General features: G+C 36.4%; 1 protein-coding gene across 3 annotated transcripts in view; it reads right to left on the bottom strand.

Annotated features, from left to right (window-relative positions):
• LOC118733097 (myb-like protein AA) overlaps window positions 1-22,381 on the bottom strand; it is a 91,081-nt gene that overhangs the window by 53,854 nt on the left and 14,846 nt on the right. For 2 of the 3 annotated variants that reach the window (XM_036462308.1, XM_036462311.1), the window contains exon 1: window positions 13,144-14,889. The exons of the other annotated variant lie outside the window; for it this stretch is intronic. In XM_036462308.1, coding sequence (XP_036318201.1) covers window positions 13,144-14,508 — 1,365 coding nt within the window. In that variant the 5' untranslated portion in view covers window positions 14,509-14,889. Of the gene's footprint in view, window positions 1-13,143; window positions 14,890-22,381 lie in introns of those variants that run through there. 3 annotated transcript variants of the gene reach the window in all.

Raw genomic sequence — 22,381 nt, 5'->3', positions numbered from 1 at the left:
ATTATCTAGTATTCAAAGAAAGTTAGTTCAACGAGCCACATTCCTCCCATCCTTCCCTACTAAATATTTCCAATAAATAACAAATCAACAAACACTGTCAGTTTAAATTCGTGGAAATACAGACTACACCAAGTGCTAACTAATGTTCATATAATATGTATGATGGCGTGCGAAGAACTACCTTTTCACAAAAATTTCTCAATTCAACAACAACTCCCTAGTTGCGGTTAATCTGCAGCTCGCTTCGAGTACATCAACACACGTCTGGCGCAACGCAAAAAATGCAAGGCGAGCAGAAAATGTGAGTGGAATAAAACTTGTATAAGTTGAAGTTGACAACAAATGGCAGCAGAACGAAAAAACAGTCAAATTAATTAACTACGCTTTACCAAAGGGTTTATTGTTGGGCACAAAGTACTCCATAACTCAATCCAGGCGCTCAAACGTATTAAAAATTCATTGTGTCACTGCAACCTTTGTGTGCCTTGTCACTTACATATGTAAGTGATGACTGAACCCAGTAAAGAAAGTTTGCTTGGATAAAAATTCATGAGCTAATTTTTTTAATTTTCTTCTAATACCAAAAAATTACATCTGATTTGAGTAGATATTCAATATTGCGATCCGGTACTAATTTTCGATCGGTCCGATCGTGTTTGGATGTAAGTTATCTAAATTCAATCGAAACTCTGAAATCAAACAGATTTTAGACAATATTTTTGCTTCGATATGGCAGCATTTGCTTGTTGGGCTTTGGTTAAGTAGACAAAAATTTCACATACGAACTCAAACATCAGCATATGCAGCTGCACCATATGTATAGACATCATCAGCATATCATACTTACTATTTGCGAAATTGAAAATGGAGATTCATATGTACATTAGGGTGCAACACTTTCCATTAAACGGAATTATATAAAATATTATATTTAAAGACTTTCGAAAAATATTTAGACTTACGGAAGCTACACCAATTTAAAAATAACTCCAAAAATCGTGTTTCATTTATAAATAAAATTAGTTTTCAAAAATATTTTTTCCAAAAAATTACCTCAGAATTAAATGAGTTTAAGCTTAAAAGGTCTGCATAAAAAAATTAAAACACATTTTTTTGTAAAAAAAAAAATTATTTTTTAGGTGACTCACGTAAATCTTAATATTTTGCCGAAATATTTTAGAAAATATGATAAGTTTTATACTTCCGGTGAAAAACCCGTAACTTTTATATAGTGTGTCACCCTAATGTGCATGTGTATGTACAAGTGTGTCTGCATCATTCTGATGATTTCATATCAATGTGGAGACCATGCAGCAATCAACCGCTCGAATTCAGTTAAATATTAATAGATGCACGTATGTATGTATGTATGTATGTACGTGCAACTTTTTTCTGAATAACTGTCTGTGTACTTACTCCTGCAGCGACTTTTCTACGCCTCTCTGTTCTATTCATTGCCAGTATTTTATTTGGCTTATTAGAAAAATGGTGCACTCCCTGCTTCAACTTTTTGCTTGCTATTGCATTTTGTATGAATACACTCATCATATAGACATTTACGCTTTGGAATTTATTCATGGCATAAGCTTGTGTTAATTAAAATTTAAAGCCACTTTTGTAGAAGTTGTAAAATATTCCCAATGAAAGAATACTGAAATTTTTACTCATAGAAAATTCAAATTCTAGTCGAACATGGAACATTAAAATGATAAGGAAGACGAAGTAAGAAACTTTCACGATAAAGGGGTGACTCAGTTTATATGTGCAATAAAATGGTTACAATAAAGTTGGCACAACGAAAAATTATTTAAATTAGCAAATCAATTTTTAATTTATTTATTTTTAAATAGTTTTTGTATATGCTTGTTGGACTCTAGATTTTTGGGTAAATTTTTTTCGTACAAGCGCTTCAAAAGTACAGGGCTTCGAGTGGGAAAACAAATCCCTAAGAGATATAGAAAGCATTGTTCTGTGTGGGATGGATATACATATAACTGTTGTAGAATATGTGGATCAACTCTTGAAGGTATGTAGTAAATGGGCGATGGATTAAGCAAGGGCTTCACACAGTTGCAACTCTCATTACGGACGGACATTATGAGAGGACACTATTCGATGTGTATAAACGCAGTGAGTCGCAACTACTTAGAGGAAAAGAAGATAGAGACATCTCAACACTTTCCATACTTTGTAAAGAACTTTTTAACTATCTCTGGTATTGCTATACAGCGTTTTTCGCTATAGCTTAGCAGTTATTTGTCGGAGTGGTATAAGAATGGAGTGAAGCTTTTCGAGCAAGTGTTTTCCTAACCATACCAAACCATATCCAACCTTGACCCATATTGGAACTTTGACAATGAGGTGGACATCATTTGTGAATTTTGTCGCAAAGCTGATGTCAGGGGGGGGGGGGATAATTTTCAATAAAAAATTGCTGAAGAAAAAAAAACGAAATCTTATTCCACTGAAGATGACAGCGGACTGATGATGATAATCGTGAACTAGCACATGAAGGGGATGAAACAAATGCAAAGGAAATATAGATAAAGGTTATGCACTTCCTTAAGTCTCTTCAATCGGCCAAATAGGAAGCGGGAATGGAAGTAAAATGAAACAACAATCGCGGCAGGCTTCTCGGTGAGTATCCGAAGCAAAGTAAAATTTCGCTTTGCAAGATCGGAAATAAAGGCCCGCAAAAGCCCGCCTTTTTTTAATTTTTTTAACTGAGTGACTATAAAAGCATTTTTTACTGTATAAACTAAACTAAATAAGCGATTTACGTCGTTAATTCACACAAAAGTTAAGCTCATGCAAATAATCTATGCGCTGCTATTAAATTTATTTCAGGCCAAACTTTTCCCAAAGCAACTCTCTTTAGAACATTAAAATAGTAACCAATCCACCGCTTTTGAGTTGGATTCGTCAAAAAATTGGCTACGAATGTCAATGGTGAAGCACTATTGAAACGCTATTGAACAAACTTCTTTTTACAACTTTAATTTATTGACGTCTAACTAAATAATAGAATCGGAGGAACAATGGAAAATATTTTAGATATTCACTCATACAAACAGATGTACAGACGTATGTATATAGGTATGTATGTAGATTGGCTTGAGCACTAAAAAGCCGAACACGCAAGCAATTACGCTAACCTTTTTTTTTGTAACTAAACGAGTGCCCTGCTGGAACATCTTACGGGTTCGAAAACTTTTCATAGTTGAGACGTGAAGTCAGACCATTATTTCTACATTTTTATTTTTTAAGGCAAAAAGCAACGGTACAGTATGCCTGGTGTATTTTTGGGCAGAAAATATATCGTATCTGATACCGGGAAAAAAATCCGAATATTACTTAAAAATTTCTAAAGAGTGCCTAAAAATGTTCCACGAATTGCTAAAAAAGTTTCTGAATATAAAAGCACCTTGAAAGAGTTGACATCACAAAGCCTTTGGTAACAGGGGCATAACGAGACGCACTAAAGTAGTCTTGATGAGGCCTCAACTCTATAGGTATGTATATCATCATCAAATCTATATGCACATCAGAAACGATATGTCAATAGTTGTAAACATAGAAAGCGGAATAAAGCAAAACTTTAGACCCTAAAGTACTCATAGGCACACCAGTTCCGAATCAGTTAATATATTTCTTTACTGGATCGTTACTTTTGACTTGCGATGGTGTATAATTACGGTGACCAGATTTCTGTGGATAAAACTCGGGATATTTCTAAAGCATCGCATAAAAAACACTAATAAATTTGGATGGAATACAAAACTGCAATTCAAGTTAGAATCATTTCATTAAAAAAAAAACTTAAAAAATAATTATGAAAACCTAAAAAAAAAAATTACCAGAACGCTAACGGCAATATAGCGAGAGTTCCAGTTTGACAGAATAAAACAAAACCAAAGATCATAGAAACTTAGGATGCTGGCTATGTTTGTAGCTCCCCTTTATTCTGTTATTTGTGAAAACGAAAGTGCTGCCACGTTCGTACGGAAATTTTTTTTGGGCCAGATTACAGGAAGACTCTTGTTAAATTAATAAAAAAAAAGCACTGAAAATCGGGATTTAATCGATACAAATATTATAAATCGTGATACTTATACGTCCCGACTTTTAAGAAATATTCAGCGGGACAATTTTCTCAAAATCGCTACGAATGGTCACCGTATGTATAATTGCATGTGTTTGTGTTCGAAATTTACGCTCATTAAGACTAAATGCAGCACAATGCAATTGTTATTGTTAAATGCAATATTTATAAATGTAATTAGTGCTCGAAATCAGGCCAAATAAAACTGATATGTTTAACCTAAAATCATATGGAAAGCACTTAAATACCTATAGGAGAAAATTGCGCTTCTACTGAATTATTATTGTTTAGCAAATAATAACAACCAAAAAAAAATAAGAATAACCAACAAAACAATAAACGAAAATAATTTTTAAATTAAAAGTAGCTAACTTGTTGACCCAATTTGTGCGTTCGTGCATACTACTTACGTACATACCTACTTATGTGCCCATTTATGTACGAGTACGTATGTATGTATGTACATATGAATGAAAGTTAAATTGAATGTGTAAAAATGTGCATAGAAAAGCACAAAAGCTCCGCACTTTCGACAGCACTTCCTCAAGTGCCTTGCGCTCTCGAAAGTGTTCCACCGCAATGGGCGTTAAGTGCGTGTGGGCGTGCAGTGTGGCTATTGTGTTCTCCATGCCACAGCGTAATTTTGCTCATTCACTCTTCTAGGCCAACCGCAAAATTAAGTTGGAAATATACATACATATACATATGTAGTGCGCGTTTGTGTGTGTAATCACACGAAAATTTTCAAATATGCACGCATAGAAATGCAGACAGGTAAAATTTACTTGCATGCAGTACAAAAACCGTAGGTACTCAAACGTACCATTTCACTTCACACGAAGTTAATGCAAATGAAGCGCTTACGAATTATTTTTAACCCAACAACAAACAACAACCAAAATTTGCAACAACAACAACGGCAATGCAGTTTAATGCGGAATTTTAACACCTAAGCTTCAACGTTGTATTCCTCCAACTCCAACGATGGCCATTGTGGCAACACTGCAAGGTGGTACTGAGACCCAGAAATGTTGCGTTTGCATTGATGCGGCGTACATATGTAACTACAGTTGATAGACGCAACGTTTATGTGCTGCAATTTTCAATATTTGTCTACAAACCATAAAGCAAAGTTTCTTTTATTTTGCTGCTTAATTAGGGAATTAAAGTAAATAGAATACAAGGATTAAGTGGCAATGTAAAACTTGTTGGTATTTACTTAGCAGCGAAATGGTTTGCAAACAAATTTTCCTAAGAAGATTTTGTTAACCAAATGTCTTTTGTTTTATTTATTCAAAATTATGTACGCATAACTGCTTATAAATAATCTGTATTTAATGCGCCGAAATGGCTTAAAGTTTGTTTACGCAATGTTGCTTTCATTTCGTTAATGAATAAAATAGGTTAGTGGGAATATAAGTTTAAGTTGATTAGACATAAAATCGGAGCATAAGTTAGTCAGTTGATAGTGCATGGATTCGTTTGAGAAAACAAATGATCCGATAGGTGGGGCTGGAGTCTAGCTAATTTGAAATCTCGTATACATAAACAGATTTTGTTTGCATGAATTGTTTTATAAGAAACAAAGACTGTTAATAAGTCAGTGACTTTTTTAATAGAACAAAAAACTTGTAATTATGCAATATAGTCTACATATAGCTCCATAAATTTAGCGTCGTTTTTTAAAGTAGCTTTTAATCTCTATCTGCCCTTTAATGTCAAAGAATTTACTTTACAAGCATATTCTGAATCTATCATTACACCGCACACCAGTAAATTTTACACACACAATAATTAAGATATTCGCGAAGCTGTGGACAAAATATAATAAAAATTAGTTTTTGTTTTTTTTTCTGAAAAAATTTTAAAAATTCAGTGCAACGTATTTAAAATGAAAAATGTAGATCAAATGAAAAAGTAAATTCGGTAGAATTAAAAAAAAAATATTAAATTTTTTGGTGCATAAGGACGAATGGGTATGGAAAATGTCTTTTTTAAATTTTTTCTTGAATGTGTTTGAAACTTTCCAACATTTAGTTTAGAAAAATATGTATATCGTCACCTGAAATGAAAAAAGCCGTAACATACATCGTCGCTGAAATTTAAAAAGTCGTAACTAATAAAAAATTCAAAATTCAGTTTTTGATTGATACGATGGATTTCATCGAATTACTTACTACTCCCACATCATTTAACGAAAAAAATTAAAAAAAAAATTAGTCAATACTTTTTCCATTTCAGTTACGATGTTATTGCGTATTTTTGCATTTCAGTTGACGATATGTATGTATATTAGGGCGGAGTAATTTAATTTCGAAAAAAGTGTATAGCATATTCGAATTCTTTTTGTTTGATTTTTTTGTTTTTGTCACATGGTGTTATTTACTGAATAAAAATAAAATTCTACACAATGAAAGCTACGACAGCGCATAATGCTACCCAAAACGCTTGTTCACTTATGCAATCAATGAACTCTCAAATATCATAAAAAAACATACGACACCTTATTTACACAACCCATTGGCAATACCAAGTTAATCGTGTAACTAGGCACCACAAAGCGAGTGTTTTACCTTGAATGTTACGACCAGTCACGAACTGCCAAGTAGTTGCCACCAAAATGCTAGAAACCAAACCAAACACAGTCAAGTATCTGACAGCAGTTTTGGTTATAATCTAAATGCAACTTGCTTTAGGCGGCATGTTGCACGCACACAAATAGCTGCACATAAACACTTATGCAATCATAAACAGTAAACATGCTTCTGTGAAAGAATGCCCCAAAGGAAAAACTTAAAACCACATTAAGGTCAGCAATGGTACCAACTACAAAGAAAAGCGACAAAAAATCTACTTAAAAATGTGAGATCTAGGAAGAACAGTTAGGTTAGTTCAGTCTGGGTGCGCCAGAAAAATTTAATTGTAATTTTTTTAAAGCCCACATTTTTGGTTTTGTTATAAATTAGGAGTCAAATTAAAATAATCGCCATACAAACAGGTCTTAAATGTTGTTTTTATTTCGCTAAATTCTTGTAGGGTTATTACGAGTGGTGTAAACTCGTTTTCCCCTTCTTGTGTACTGCTGCACCAATATATCTCCGTCACAACAACTGAAACTGTTTGCCCGCGAGCTTAAGTAACTGTCAGCTGAGTGACTGACTAACTGTCGTTTAGCCACTTTTCACTCAACATAAAGCATCGTTCGCACACATGCATCCATACAAACAGGCTGTTACCGAGTACTGAGTGCTCGAACCTGTTGACGCCTGCTTACTCGCAACAACCCACAGCCAGTGGCCATCTCTCGGTGAATGTGTATCTAAATATCTACACCAACTACTTTTAATGCCTAATTGACGTCGGTGGTAGCTCTACACACGCAACTGGTAATCGCGATGCTTCAGCTGTGTAGTAAATAGTAGTGCGAATACCGTGCACCACCTGCAACACTTTTGCGCATTTTAATGGCCTGCTTAACGGACGGGTACATTTTGCTACAAGTAAATACAATACATACATAACGGCGCTTGGAGGCAGTAACTTTTGCAGCTGCTCTGGGCTATCTTTCACTTATTTGCTGTTAGTCTTAATGCTTCCACTTACTAAATAAATGAAAATGTGGAAATACAAGTATAAAATATTCGTGATAGTTGTATTTAGATGACTTTTTTGTTCGTAAATAAAGTGAAAAGTGCACGCCGTTAGCATTCTATCTCTGAGCCGAAAACATTCAAGAAATGTAAATTAAATGAAGAATCATCTTCAGTACGTTGAAGGGTGTGCAATAGTTACGGTTTTCATGGAAATATTTAGTATGTAAGGCTCATTTGAAAGGTAATAGCAGTGGACAGCAAAGAGTCATAGCATTCGCGGTTCGGCACTCACATCATTGCTCGCAGTTATTATTTCGAAGAAGTAGAGAACTTCGTTGGTCAGCCTTGAAATCCAATGGGGAATTGCTCTTGCTGCTGTGAACTGAGGTGGCGATTGAGCAGTAAATTTCTCCCTCAACGTACCAAAACCAAACTATATGAGTCGTTCATGATAATGACCCCGTTCGCCCGGTGATAGGACTCAACATTAGAAGGAAAGTATTTTTTTTTTTAAATTAAGATAATTGATCGGTAAAATCTTCGACTAGTTATGGGCACTATATTTAGATTCTGAATTAGCCTATATACTCAAGCTGCTGAATAGTTTACAAATATGGAAATGGTTTTTGCTCTTGGCCTACTAATGTAGGTAACGAGGGGTTGGATCAAGGCTTTAGGCGTTTTTAATCGCGAACAGAGCGTACTGAGGCTTTACCTAGCGTATGGTGATTATCTGCCGGGTAGACGTACCCGTAACTCTGCAACTAGTGGAAATCAACTATGAACACAAATCAAAGAAAAAACCTGCAGGGGCCGACCCTCCTAAAGATTCGGAAGGCCCTTGTACCAAGATACGAGGATCAATAGGGTTATAGGGTTATATAGATAACCCAATACAAGATGGCGCCAAGGCTAAGGTAAGGACACCGTATCGGGTACTAAAGGCACAAGCGGAGCCTAACCTGATATTCTCACTGCAGCCAAATGGAATGTCGAAGCAGGTGAGCGAACCCCAAGAGTTCCATATCCAACACCCCCGCCTTCACAGGGCCGGAAGAGCGAGTCGATCTGGTTATGGTTGGTTTTCTCAAAAAAAAAAATAAAAAATCATCCAACAACACCCTGCGTAGGCACACGACTGTACCTGGGCTGTGTGCTAAAGCAGCTGAAGGGAACGTAGGCAAAATCAAGGCAAATATAAAATGGACGATGGCCGTGGCCGCAGGTCCGCGAACGCTTTACAAAAGTTTCCAAATAAGATCAGAACACTTTCTTGTGCAGAGGTTGCGAAGGAGAAAATCCTCAGCCTCAGACTGGCTGCACCATGAACTGGTTCAAAGAGGAGTAGGGATTCTGAAATTTCTGCACTATCGCAAAGAGAGCAACTTGTAGGCCTAAACGTGCTGGAGAAAAAGCAGCAGCCACGTGAGCCTAACCTTTACTAATTAAGACACTTATAACGCCGAGCTATAAAAGCAAATTTAAAGCTCTCAAAACCCTAAGAAGCATTCTACAACATCTGCAAGTGATACTCTTTCAGCAGTCTGGGGACGGTATTATGTTGGGGTAGCTGATCGGACTAAACCTGTCTAAGTCACATCACTTTGTATTTAAGTTTAAGTACTTAAGTTAACTTATATTAAAAAATTCGTAAACTGTTACCACACCCTACTGCCTCTTGGTTAGTCCTGCATGAATGACACTCAGTTACCAGTCATCTGAGCAATTAACGGCTTTGCTCGCATTGTCACCCTCACCCCACTATGTACATATGTATGTACGTCCATTACGCACGTTTGACTCCATTTTACCGCGCGTTGTTAAAACATAAATTAAGCTAATGAAGTGCATGCCGACTGCCACAGTTTCTTCTCCACTTCAACTCAAGCTTGTTAAACATCAATTTCACTTTAAATTTCCTTTTCCTTCTGGCATCAAATTGTTTCTTTTTCCTATTCTTAAAACGCGCCAGCTAATTTTTTGTTAGTAATTTTATTATTATTTTTTTTCTTTTACTTTTCATTAGTTCACTTTAATTACACTTGACTTGCTTAATTGGTGAAAGTCTTCCGCATTTCTTCTTTTCTTTTCATCATTTATTGTCTTTCGCTATCCGCCTCTTGCATACCCATTCTATTCATTTCTATTCCTTAAATGCGTATACAAATAAGTTTAACGCCAATTACCCACAGATAGACAAACAGCTTTGTGGTAATTAACATTGAAAAGCGAGTGTGGTTGTTGTTGTTGCCTCACTCGCTTTGTTAGAGGTTTTCAGTTGCTTTTGCTTTTGGCAGCAGCCGCAGGACCTATGCATGTATGTACATATGTATGTATAAAAGCTTTTGGCATGCCTGTTGCACATTTTGTATGTGTGTATGTATGTACATACAATATCGAATACGTATGTATGTATGTATTTCACAAAGTCATACAACACGCACGAAACTGTGAACTCGAATATAAAAAAGGAAATATACTTGGCTTAATCACAGTTTAAATTTGCTTAATACTGTACCTTAAATTCAATGCTTCGTGAAATCGTCTATATGTATCCTTATCCTTACTAATATTATAAATCCGAAAGTGAGTTTGTTTGTTTGCTACGCTTTCACGCTTTAACTACTCAACCGATTATCATGAAATTTTGTACACTGCTGTCATTTAGCCCAACTTAAAATATAGGATAAATTTAATCTCGATTAGACAAGAGGGCGTGGCACCCCCCATACAAACGGATTTTCTCATACTGCATCTCATGAAATATTTGTGATAGATTACTGGAACTTGGTATGGAAATATATAAAATCATTATCTACTCATGGGTGAGTTCAATTAAGGGAGTTATTTATTTGAAAATTATTTTCAAATATGGATTTAAAGAGGTTTAAAAAAGCTGTATCTCGAATATATTTTGGAAAGGGTTGCCACCTGTTTGAAAAGTCAAATTTAAGTTAATTATATGCAAGCTACCTGAAGAATTAAAATACGGTTGTCTAACGAAATATTCTTAAGAAATCTTTAGTTCGAAAGTTTTGAATAATATTTAAGTCTTTCACAAGGGTTGGCACCCTTGCAAAAATTAAATTCAATTATTTTAAATTAAATATCACATTAAAAGGCGCGCAATGGTTCTGGCACGTGATTTATCAGTGATTTGAGATTTACCCCTGCACATCGCAACCCTGGTGTTTCCGAATGAAGCTTTAAGAAAGTTTTAGTTTGAAAAAAATTTTGGAGATGGTTAAACAAATTTTAAACCTCCTGCTTCTTAATTGAGTTTCCTTGAAATAAATTTTACTCAATGTAGCACTTTGAAATTTCACACACTCAGCGAAGCAGGTGAGGGCGATCTAGTTTTTAAATAAACGTGCATCAATTTTTGAAAAAAGGCGATAAGCTAGATGTAAATTGTGCTTGTAGAAGGAATTTTTTTTTTGTTCCAAAGCATGGGTGGATTTATATGTACCATACACATGCTATTTCATGACTTCCTGGTACAACATTCAAAGTGAAGATCATATTAAAATATCTCGATTAGAGGAAGGTTTTTCTATGCATGTAAAAGCTTATTGAAAGTCTATTGATGCTTAAAAAAGCTTCTTCTACAGAATATGTTTTGGTCCTGGTTGAAAAAACTACATCCCTTCTGCCTGAAAGCTTTGTTTTACGCACAAATAGAAAACGTGCAGAGCTTTTTAAAGCTGTGTTTAAATCGGTGATGGGCATCGCCTTGCCCGCGGGCAAAGTTCTTTTATGCTTTCTATCAGAGCTGGGCGATAAGGATTACGATTACTAAACGACTAGGATTACAGTAATCCCAAAAAGCTACAAAAAACAAGATTACGATTACGGTAATCGTAATTTTAAAAAAGTTAAAAGTTTAAGATTACTCAAAAGATTGTCATTAGAAAAATTTTAAATTATTGTTATCATTCATCGAACGAACTTAGATTACGATTACAGTAATTGTAATTTGAAAAAAGTTGAATTACGATTACTGTAATCGTAATCTAAGATGCCTTTGATGAACGATTACCTCAATCCTAATTCAATAATTTTCGAAATTGCGATTAAAGTAATCCTTATTGCCCAGCTCTGCTTTCTATACATTTTGTATAGCCGCGTGCAGAGTAAAAGCTCGGTCTGGCGAAGTATATATTCTGTAATTCTGACTAAGATAGTTGCAAGTCTTTTGTGAGACAATTGAAAAACATTAGGTATGATAGCTTGTTTATTCTGACATGAAAGTCTTACAAAAAAGCTCACTTGCAAATTTCAAGGTGAAAAGCTCTTTTGACGGAAAGTATATGACCATTTTCCAAGCGGAGATGTATGTATGTACATTTATCATTTTGACAGCAACATTTTCATTTGCTCGAAAACTTCGTGGCGACAATACAGTTGATATCTTAATCTAAAAGCAAAAATTTAGCTATTTTCTTTTAAAGTATTTGCTATTATGTACTTGGATGTGAAATTGCAAATTTTATAAATTTTTTAAGTGATAAAAAAAATTCTGGTTCGAAGCCATCTTACAAAGGATTTTATCAATGCCCACGCACAAATATTGCCTCCGATAAAATTTATATCAGGCAATAAAAATGGCATTTGGTAAGCAAAAACTTTTGCCAATGAAGACGGGCCTTCATTCCTGTCGGCGCTTGAAAAAGTGTGTTGCCTTTGCTGCAAACTGATTTAAGAAATTTCGATCGAAGTATGAAAATTTATTTTTCATTTCTTGAGCGGTTGTTATGAGAATTTTTTATTTTCTTGAGAGCTGGATGCGATGCTATTAGCGAATTTTTCTGTGTTTGTTAACTCAGTCTAAGCAAGGTGTCGTACAAGCACTTTCAGGGCACACCGTACATCTATATCAACTCTATCATTTGCTTTATAAATATTTCTATTTTGCATATATACATTAGGGTGATCCTTAAAATCAGATTAACTATTTTTTTCAGTCCCACCCCTTCAAAAGGTAATACCTCGCTAACAGATATCACGTATAAATTTTGGTCTCGCTTGGAGACGGGTAAGGCGTGTCGCGCAGGGGGGGCCAGACATACATAACGAGGCCTATCCACAAAAAACCCTAAGCAAGATTATTTTAAAAAATTTCTTATTTGTGCATAAAAGCTCCGCGAAACGAAAATTATAGAGCAAAAAAATTTACGTTTACGGTTTTTGGCGGTTAGCGCTCGATATATATGTATGTACATATATGAGGTAGACCCGCTAATATTCACATACATATTGTACTGCTTTCGCCTCCTTTGAAACTCCATACTGGTTTCGGTTGAAGCCTTGATGATCTTGTGGTCGCAATTCAGTAACTTGAAGCTCGAATTGGCATTATTAATTAATCCTCTCCCTGCATGGGATCCTTATGCTTCTAACCATATAAAACCCAATACCTTATACATATACACATACATATGCACTTACCATAGTCGCATGGCCATTGTTGAATGGCGAGTATTTGTCTGCCACATCTATCACAGAGTCCGTCGAGTTGGTCACCGCAGTGGCTGAACTACTCAAATCTCGCTTTTGTTGCTGTTCCTCGTGCTGCTGCTGCACAATGCCGTTTCTCGGCTGTTCCTGGTTTTCGTGCTGAAATCGTTCATGCGGCACACCGCCAAATATGAATGGACCACCAACATCGTCACCGCCAGCGGCCACTGTCTTCGCTGATGATGCCAGCGATTGTGGCCCGGCAAATGTGGCATTGCGGCGTGTACAAAAATCATCTTCAAAGCGTGACGATTTGCCCATGTAATGGCTAGGCGACGTATTACTAATGGTGGTCAGTAGACAATTGCTGCCACCGCTATTACTGCCGCTGCCACTAACACTAACATTGCCACTACCACTACCGCTGCCGCTACCGTTGCAGGCGTTGCGCCCATAATAAGAGTAATCCCTCTCATTGAAGCAATTTCCCATTTCTTGTTGTTGATAATGACTTGAGTGCTGCTGCTGCTGCTGTTGTTGTTGTTGTTGTTGTTGTGTTTGCTGATGTTGAACTGTACTAGCAGTGCTGTAACTAGTTTTGTCATACAAACGCAACTGTCGTTGCTGTTCCCCTTGCCGTGGCAACGTATCGAATACGAAGTCATTAGACTTGGCGGTGGGCGAGGGCGGACTGCCGTAGGGGTAACCAATGTGGGGACTGCTGCGCAAATGCTCCGTGTATTGCTGTGACAATATATCGAAATCGTTAAAGCCGTGCAATCCCTTGGCGCTATCACGTTTCTGTTGTTGCACGTACGGCGAGATATACGATTTCTGTTGCAAGTGTGGTTTTCCTTGTTGCTGTTGCTGTTGCTGTTGCTGTTGGTGTAGCTGCTGCAAGTGACGTTGCGGTTGATTAATGCCAGTCGACTTCTTGTTTTTCTTTGTTACATTGTTGCTTAACAACATTTTTGGCGGCTTCCTATCGCCCAGCAGCGGACGCTGTGAATTGTTGCATGAATGACCGCGCTGCGTCATAATACCACTGGCGGCTGTTGCATTCGAATATAGCGACATGTTGTCATCATCATACAAGTCATCGCCATTCATATCGCCAGCTATGTAAGGATTATAGGGTAGCGACGACGACGACGATTGTTGTAGCTGTTGTAGCTGGTGGTGCGGCGACTGATGTTGTTGCAGATATTGCAAGTGTTGTTGTTGTTGATGATGATGATGATGATGATGGTGGAAGCTACCACCGATGGCAGCGGGTACTATGGGCGGTGATGGCGGCGCCGTGCTCGTTGGCATGGAAGCGGCGCTACTGAAAAAATTCGTCAGCTTAACAGTCATGTTGCCGCCACAAGCACAAGGAAGCGCAGTGCGTGAGGGGGAGGGGAGTCGTCGTAGGCGTTGCAGTTGTTTGGCGGAAAGCTCTGAACACAGCTACACTGTGAGACTGTAAGACTGTTGCGGGCACGTTTTCAATTAAAATCACTGTAGCACAGTTGAAAAGAATAATAATAATTGCAATTGCAACTGGCTGGCGGACGAATCGGTGTTATGTCGCGATGACTCTACTTCCCTCCTCTTCCGTTGCTCTCTATGTAATTGTGATACGGAATTAAGTCGAGTTGACAGCGTTTCCTTTGTAGTCAACATCAGCGGATGGCTTTACGAGCGTCGATGTTGTTGTTGTTGCGAAAAGCACGTTCAAAGCAGGTGCTGCCGCTGACAGCTGTTGCAAAATAGAAAAGAAAAATTAAGAGAAATTGTGAATAAGGTGTAGAATAACATGAATAAAGAATATAAAATATTTTTTCAATTGAAATGATCAAAGGTGCAAGCGACGTACCAATAAAAGAGAAAAAGACTACATAAAAAAGAAATAAGGAAGTTAGAAACGGAGGCGCAAACCTAAGATTGGTATTCATTAGACCGGGTCGGCCCTCATAGAAAACAAAACCTGACTATTGTGTACTAGCTAAGTTAAAGGCATAAGTTTGTGTTGAGGCCGCAATCTCATAGCACGTAAAATAAAGCTGAAAGGCTAATATTATTAAGGTATTTAGCAACGAATTTCTATCATTCCTTGTCAAATTTGGTTTGGAGATAGCCGATTTCGACGCTGTGTCATATTCTGTGCCTTCAGAAAGGAAAAATGTCACTGAAGAGGCACAGCGCCAAACCGGTCTTTCTCCAAGTTAGACAACATAAATAAATAATATTGAACGAAAAAATTTTTTCTTGCTTGTGAGAGCCAGCCTAGTGTTGACTCTCATTAGAGAAGCAAAATGAACAAGAAGCAGAAAAGACAGGTAGAATATAAAAATCCAATCGAGAAGGTAAATATACATATATTTCTTAAGCCCGTTTTTACAGTGACGAATTAACTCTCATTCGGTAGTTAGCTATATGTTTTCAGTACAAAAATTCAAAGTTAACTGCCGAATTTGAGTGAACCGCCCACTGTGAAAATGGCACTTAGGCACTGAAAAATACTATACATTTGATTAAGTCAATTTCTATGAAATTTTTAGCGATTTATCTGAACTATTTTAGGCATCCGAATTTGAGTGAAGTGTAAAGAATAATCGTATATATTAGGTAAAAAAAAAAATTTTAAAAGAACAAAAGATATTATTTCATCATTAGATCTTAACTTCTATCGATGTGAACTTAGTTGTCTAAGAAAGAAAAAATACAGTGAGCGTCAAAAATAGATATACGCTGACCTTTTTGACGAATTCATTTATCTACATTTTCCATACTAACTTTCTTTTCTTCATAAAAATATAATTCATTCGACAGCAAAAATCACAGGAATCAATTGTTTTTAATTTCATTCAGAACTAGGGAAAATCCAAGAAACTTCAATCGAAATTTTCAATTTTTCAATCCGATTTCTTAGAAAAATGTTTAGTATGCAGTTTTGTAGCCCATAAAATTTTGGCACTTTTTTTTTGTTTTATTTGAACGAAGGTATGCAACAGTCTCAGCGGAAAAAATTCTCAAAAATCAATGGTAATTTTTGGCGCCTTAAAATCGGTACCTTCTTTTACTTATTTAATGGGCTACAAAACTGCATACTGGAAATTCTCGAAATAAGATATGTTTAATTTAGATGAAAATTTCTTGCTGTTGAAAGAACCAAATACAATTTTATAAAAAAGAAGTTAAGAAAAAGTTGAGATGGCAAATATATATAAATACAATCGTCAGGGTGTACTATACATATTTTTGATCCTTTTGAAGATCTAAATACTAAATATTATCCCTATACGCTAAAAGGGTAAAAAAAAGATTTTGAAGAAATTGCTCCATGTGAAACAGCTTATAGAAAAGGCATATTTGAGCTATGGCTGAGTGGTTAGAGCTGCGTGCTACCACTCCGTAGGGTTTGGGTTCGATCTTTACTCCGAGCAGCACCTAAATTTAAAAAAAAAATGTCGAACAGCGGTCGCCCATCAACAGGCAATGGCAAACCTCCGAGTGTTTTCTGCCTTGAAAAAGGTTCTCATAAAACCGCTAACCGTTCGGAGGCGAAATAAAAAAATGTCCATTTGTATTATAACAAAAAGATGCATATCAAAAATTGAAAATTGGAGGAGAACCCAAGCACTTAGCAAAAGTGTAAGCGCCAAAATATTATTATTAAAATTAAAATTAAAAATGTGTGTATCACTTAGATGGCGTTTAGAGGTGCCCGCTTCCGCCTAATGCACCCAAGGCAACGTCAACAAGCCTGCGGAATCCATGGCGTTTAACCAGAACTGTTAAGACTTTGGGTTGGCACTCTGATGACGACTTGAGATCGATTTGAATTTGTTGATTTTCCAGTTTCGTGGTTGTGATATTCAACGGTCCATCACGTCTTCGTCTCGTTAAAACCCAGTAAGTATAATTTTTACAATGGAGAATTAACTCGAATTCAGAAGTAAACTTTAAATAACAGTTGGACAGCGGCCCTGACTGGAGACCCTATCAACTTGATCAGGCATAAGATTAAAAACAAAAACAACAGCAAAAAAAACTTTGAGCGGTTACGGACGCCGAACTCGACACACAAAGCCAGCTCCGAAGTGGACATCCCCAACGCGTAGATGAAATTGTCTCTTGGCAAGGGCAAGAAAGTCGTCTGCACGGCCGTTGTTCCAAGCGAAGAAACGAAGACAACTCTCACTTTGGGCCCCTGCTATCAATCCAGCATGTAGTTTCTAGGGGAATTATACCTGGCGGAACTGCCAGTACTGGTAAGGGAAACTGTATAGCCGAGGAGTACTCTTGAAACGATATCACCAAACAGGAATGATATCAACGAGATCGGAGCGCCTCACACCAACTTCGGTGCACTTTTGAACAGGCAAGCCCAAATCATTCTGGCACATAAAGAATCGGCGCGGTCATTTTTGTATTTTTTTTAGTGATTAAATCCTTATGAGACGAGAAACTGGTGATCTCTCCGTTTTTGGCTTAGTAGATTTGCCTACCAAAGCAACAGAAATATAACTTTGGACCACGTCAACCGATTTCGATAATTCTTTTTGCATCGGAAAGGCAGTGTCTCAGAGGTGACCACATACTAATCTGGGTGCCGTATATACTAAGTTTTCACACGCATCAAGATCCCGTTGGTGCGGCAAATATCGTCGAAATAAAGTAAAAAAATACAAAAAGATCTTCTCTTTTCACATTTGTCAAGTATCGCCAATTTTCCCGCGTGTATTTTCAATCATCAGCAGTGTACGAGTTTAATAAAAAAAAATAATAATAATGCAAAAGTAACTTAATACAAAGCGGATATTATTCAGACTATCCTTTGTCATACATTTCACATCCTTCTTATTTTCCATGCTCCCTCTTCATCACTTACTTGTACTTACTTGCAGTTGATTGCACTTTGCTTGCCATACTTGTTGCTCTTGCAACAGTGTCACTGCATTATACTGCAGCCCTGCCATTTCGTAGGCGGATAGCGAATATCAATTTCTTTCATATTTTTTTTCCTCGCTGCTCTTAAACTCTTCTATTTTTGTTTGATTCTTTTTTTTATATGTACTCGTTTTTTGTATGCATTGAACTCGCGTGTGCCTGTGCGTGCTGGCACTGGCATAGCCGGGGAGCAAAGTGATTTGTGGCAAGTTGAAGGTGAATGACAGACAGAGTAAGGCAGTGCGACAAGCGTGCGCGAGCGCATAAATTTTTAGCGGAAGTTGTCGGAACGGATATGACTGGAGTTTTATATGTATATTTTTTTTTTTTATACATATTACATGAAAGAAGATTTTAAAATTAGTATGTTTGAAGCGAACTGCTTCTGCTGCTGCTGTTGTTAAATAGAATACCTGGAATCCGAGTACAAACGTAAATTCATAAAAAGAAAAATATTACTTCTACAATTTCTAAATTATGAAACCAACAACAAAGGTGAAAGGGGAAAGTCTTGAGTGCAAGTAGATGTTTTTAATTTGTTTTCTACGATCTTCTTTGGGTTGAGTTTCAACAGCTGCATCAACAAAATGAGATGCTTTTTTGTTTTATCATAATGACCGGATAGATTTTTAAATTATCTGCGTACATAAGGAGTTTTGAAAATAAGAAACTCGAGCTTATATCCTTAATGATAGTTAAGTTAAGTTTCCGATTGCAACTCTGCACGACCTTTCTCAAAGTTAAGATCTTAACCATAAGTTTATTGTTCAAGATTTTATGCGAAAATTGCCTCCTGATAGAGATAGTAATGCGGATAAGTGAGTCGAATTTTCATTACGGACCGAGCTCGGGTCAGCCCGCAAGAGGGTTCCGCACTTTTGAGTACTGTGATAGCTTCGTTTTTTGTTAGGTGGTCCGCCGGTTCGTTGACATCATAGCGCTCATGTCCCGACTCCCAACCCAGTAATATAGTTTCCTTGGCATTTCAGCTACTGAAACTGTCTTATACCAATTTTGATGTTATTGATTGGAATCTCAGCAAGACAAGCTGACTGTTCGCCACAATGCAAATGTTTTTAGAACCTGCCTCTCTTCTGCAATATTCTGTGCTACATATTTTTATTGCGAGAAACCCCGCTTGGAAACTGGCAAAACTGGATTTTGGTCGATTATAAGTCTTTGTGTAAGAGTTTACCGCACTCCAGAGTGCTCGATCTGGAATTCATATGTCAAAATTTCTAGATATTACTAGTTTTTGAACTATTGCGGTTGTGAAGTTTTTTTTTTCTGAATTTCTGTTTTTTTTTTTTTATATGTGTACTTTGCTTAGAAGTGCAACGCGTTGTACGCTTGGTGTTTCTAACTTTAAATTTATGTATTACATCTATTGAAAATATTTGGTAATGTAATTAACTACTATATTTCAATTATTAAAAAAAAAATTTGGTATAGCTTCAATGATTAATAGAATCGAAACGGCAATTGCCCTAGGCACGCCCTTTTAACTTTCTTTTACTACGATAGGTGGCTTCATGCAGATGCAATGATTTTTTCAGTAAAATACCGTATTTCTTATTTAGAGATCTTTCCTTCCCAAATTACTCATACAATTTTTATTTAGACAGGCTCTCCTCGCTCTCATGACCTCATTCATATATTAATTTTAATTAGTTTTTGCCTTTCTCATGATTTTGAATATTATAAATGAAATAAAGACAACAAGCTTAATCCATGAAACTGACAAGAGCCTAACTCTTTACTTTTCTGCTATAAAATTACCAAAATTCAACCAAAGCTCAAAGCCTGTCTGCAAGAATGTCGAATTGTTATTACTTTACGCAGTCACACAACAACGATTGCACACACCTGTCGCTACATACATACATACATACAAACAAAATAAATAGTACTCGTATGTCCAAGCAAATAACTCAAGTTTTGTAGCAAAATATAAATACATATGTTTTACCTTTCGAGTTGTCTACAATTACATACATAGTATGCCGTAACAAAGTCACGAACCACACAGCCTACACCTCCGCCGCTGTGCAACAATATTATCAACATTAAAGACCATAAAGCCAACAATACCGATATGCACCAATGTGCTTAGTAAATATGTATGTAAGCGTGCACGAGTATGCACATTAGGGTGGTCCAAAAATGCACGAGCACAAGTAAAGTCGGAATTTGCAAGCTCTCAGCCCTAAGATTGTTATAAAATCCAACTTATTTTTTTTTTGACCTCCGTAATGTACATATGTGACGCAAAGTTTAAGACAAAGTTAAGTAGAGGACGAGCAGAAGTGACGCAGAAGCAACAACATTGACCAATTTGCACTCGAGGGCTTTGCTTTGTGAATCAGTTTAGTTACCGGCAGAATAGAAGCAACACAGCAGAGATAGTCAACAACAAATCACCAGCTATTGCAACTAGAATGCAAGTCGTAAAAAGTTTCCCATGCACATAGCTACAATACATACATAAATGTGCATATAAATTGTTGTTTTTTTTTTTGTATGTACTCTTATTTTGCTACGAGTATTGCATTGCGTGGCTTTTGTTTTATAACTTTTTGCATTTAGAGAATCGCTGTTTATTATTCTTGCGCATACATACTTACAAAAGACTCACATACCCGTATACCCTGCAAAAATAGCGACTACTCCATGCACGCATGTAAAGAGTACTCCACAAGGGTCAAGGTGTACTCCAAAATTATTCGAAATGCAATAAAAAACACTCTGGTCCAATTAACATTGCGATGTGCTAGGGCCGAACCATATATGTACCTACTCCAGCTCTGCACGAGCAATCGATCGGTTAACAATAAGCTGGTACAGAGACAAGAGTTGGCCCACCACTGCATTACATGGGAGTATATGGTAAGTACTCCAATATGGCACAAATGAACCACATGGTGCAACGATTTTTGCAAAGTAAATATGCACACACGCATACATATGTATATATGTGTTATTTTAATTGTGGCTTGACTGTTGCTTAGTTTTTGAGTTTGACTGAGGATTTCTGTTTAATTTTCGACTTTACTTGTCTGTCGGTGTTCCATCAGCATTTTTCATTTTTATTGCTCAAAGTCGTAGTATGTAGTAGCCTTTTGTTTTTAAGCTTTTGGTTATTTTATTGTCACACACACACACACTCACACACATATATAAGTACATATAAATTCTTGTAAAGTTAAGCCACTGTTGGTGAGCTCTATGTGAATATTCGCATGCAACCGACTCCGATGCAATTATTTCTGAGTCGGTTGTTATTGCTTTTTGCCAGACTGCAATTATTTCTCTACACTGCTTTCCATGTGTATTTGTTTCTCTTCACCTCATGTTTTCAAAGTATGTACATAGTTAGTTTATTTCTTGTTAGTTTTTTTTTATTTCTGCCTTTTCGTACTTTTGAGTGTTTGTTGAATTGGAGCGCCACAAACAAAATACAATACGCGTTTAAGCGGCTATCGGTGACGTTTACAAGAAAACTATAAACTGACAAACACAGAACTGCGTGGTGTGGCAATCAAACGAAACCCAGTGAGCTTCTGGCGGAAAGAAGACGCTAAATAGGATTTTTAGCATGAAATAATTTATATGCGGATATGTCAAGTAGGCCGCACTTGAGTGTTGCAAAATGTATCAGGAAGTCGAAGGCATTTTTCCAGTATTGGAATCATTACTACCTCAAGACAAGAGGATTTACACAATGCTCTTAAACTGAATGATGTTGGACGATTTGGTGAGGTTTTAAAGAGATTCGCCGTGCCTGATTTTTGAATTTTGATTTGTTTACTATTTATAAATGAAACTGTTTAGTGCAAAATGAAGAGCAATAAAAAAAAAAGATTTTCCTGTTCCTGCTAATGAGCGGTACATAATAAAAACTAGTTGTGAGCAATTAAGGGGTTGCCCAAAAACGAAAAAATGCACAAGAAAATTTTTAAATGTTATAAAAAAATTACACCAAATGAAAACTTGTTTGTTTTAATTTTTAGAAAAATTTTTAGGATTTATGGCCTATTACATTTTGTTACAAGAAAGTGCAAGTTTCAAGCGCTTAAGAAATCGCTTTCATTTTAAACAAATGTTTTGCTTACATTTCGCGTAAACTTTACCATACAGTTATTATTATTATTTTTTTTTGCGTGTAAGTTTTACGTGTGTCAAGTTAGCACTACACTTTTCGAAATTGGAAAAGTTAACTACGGCATTAATTGTAGTGTTTTTGTTGTAAATTTGTTGTGGAAAGAAAAAATTTGTAGCTCTCGTTTTTTAAGAA

This window comes from Rhagoletis pomonella, unplaced genomic scaffold (assembly GCF_013731165.1).
Source record: "Rhagoletis pomonella isolate Grant_MI unplaced genomic scaffold, Rhpom_1.0 Rhpom_scaffold_00002, whole genome shotgun sequence".
In the NCBI taxonomy this organism is placed as follows: Eukaryota; Metazoa; Arthropoda; class Insecta; order Diptera; family Tephritidae; genus Rhagoletis; species Rhagoletis pomonella.
Note: the sequence above shows the minus strand (reverse complement) of the source record. Positions and strands in the feature narration are given on the sequence as shown.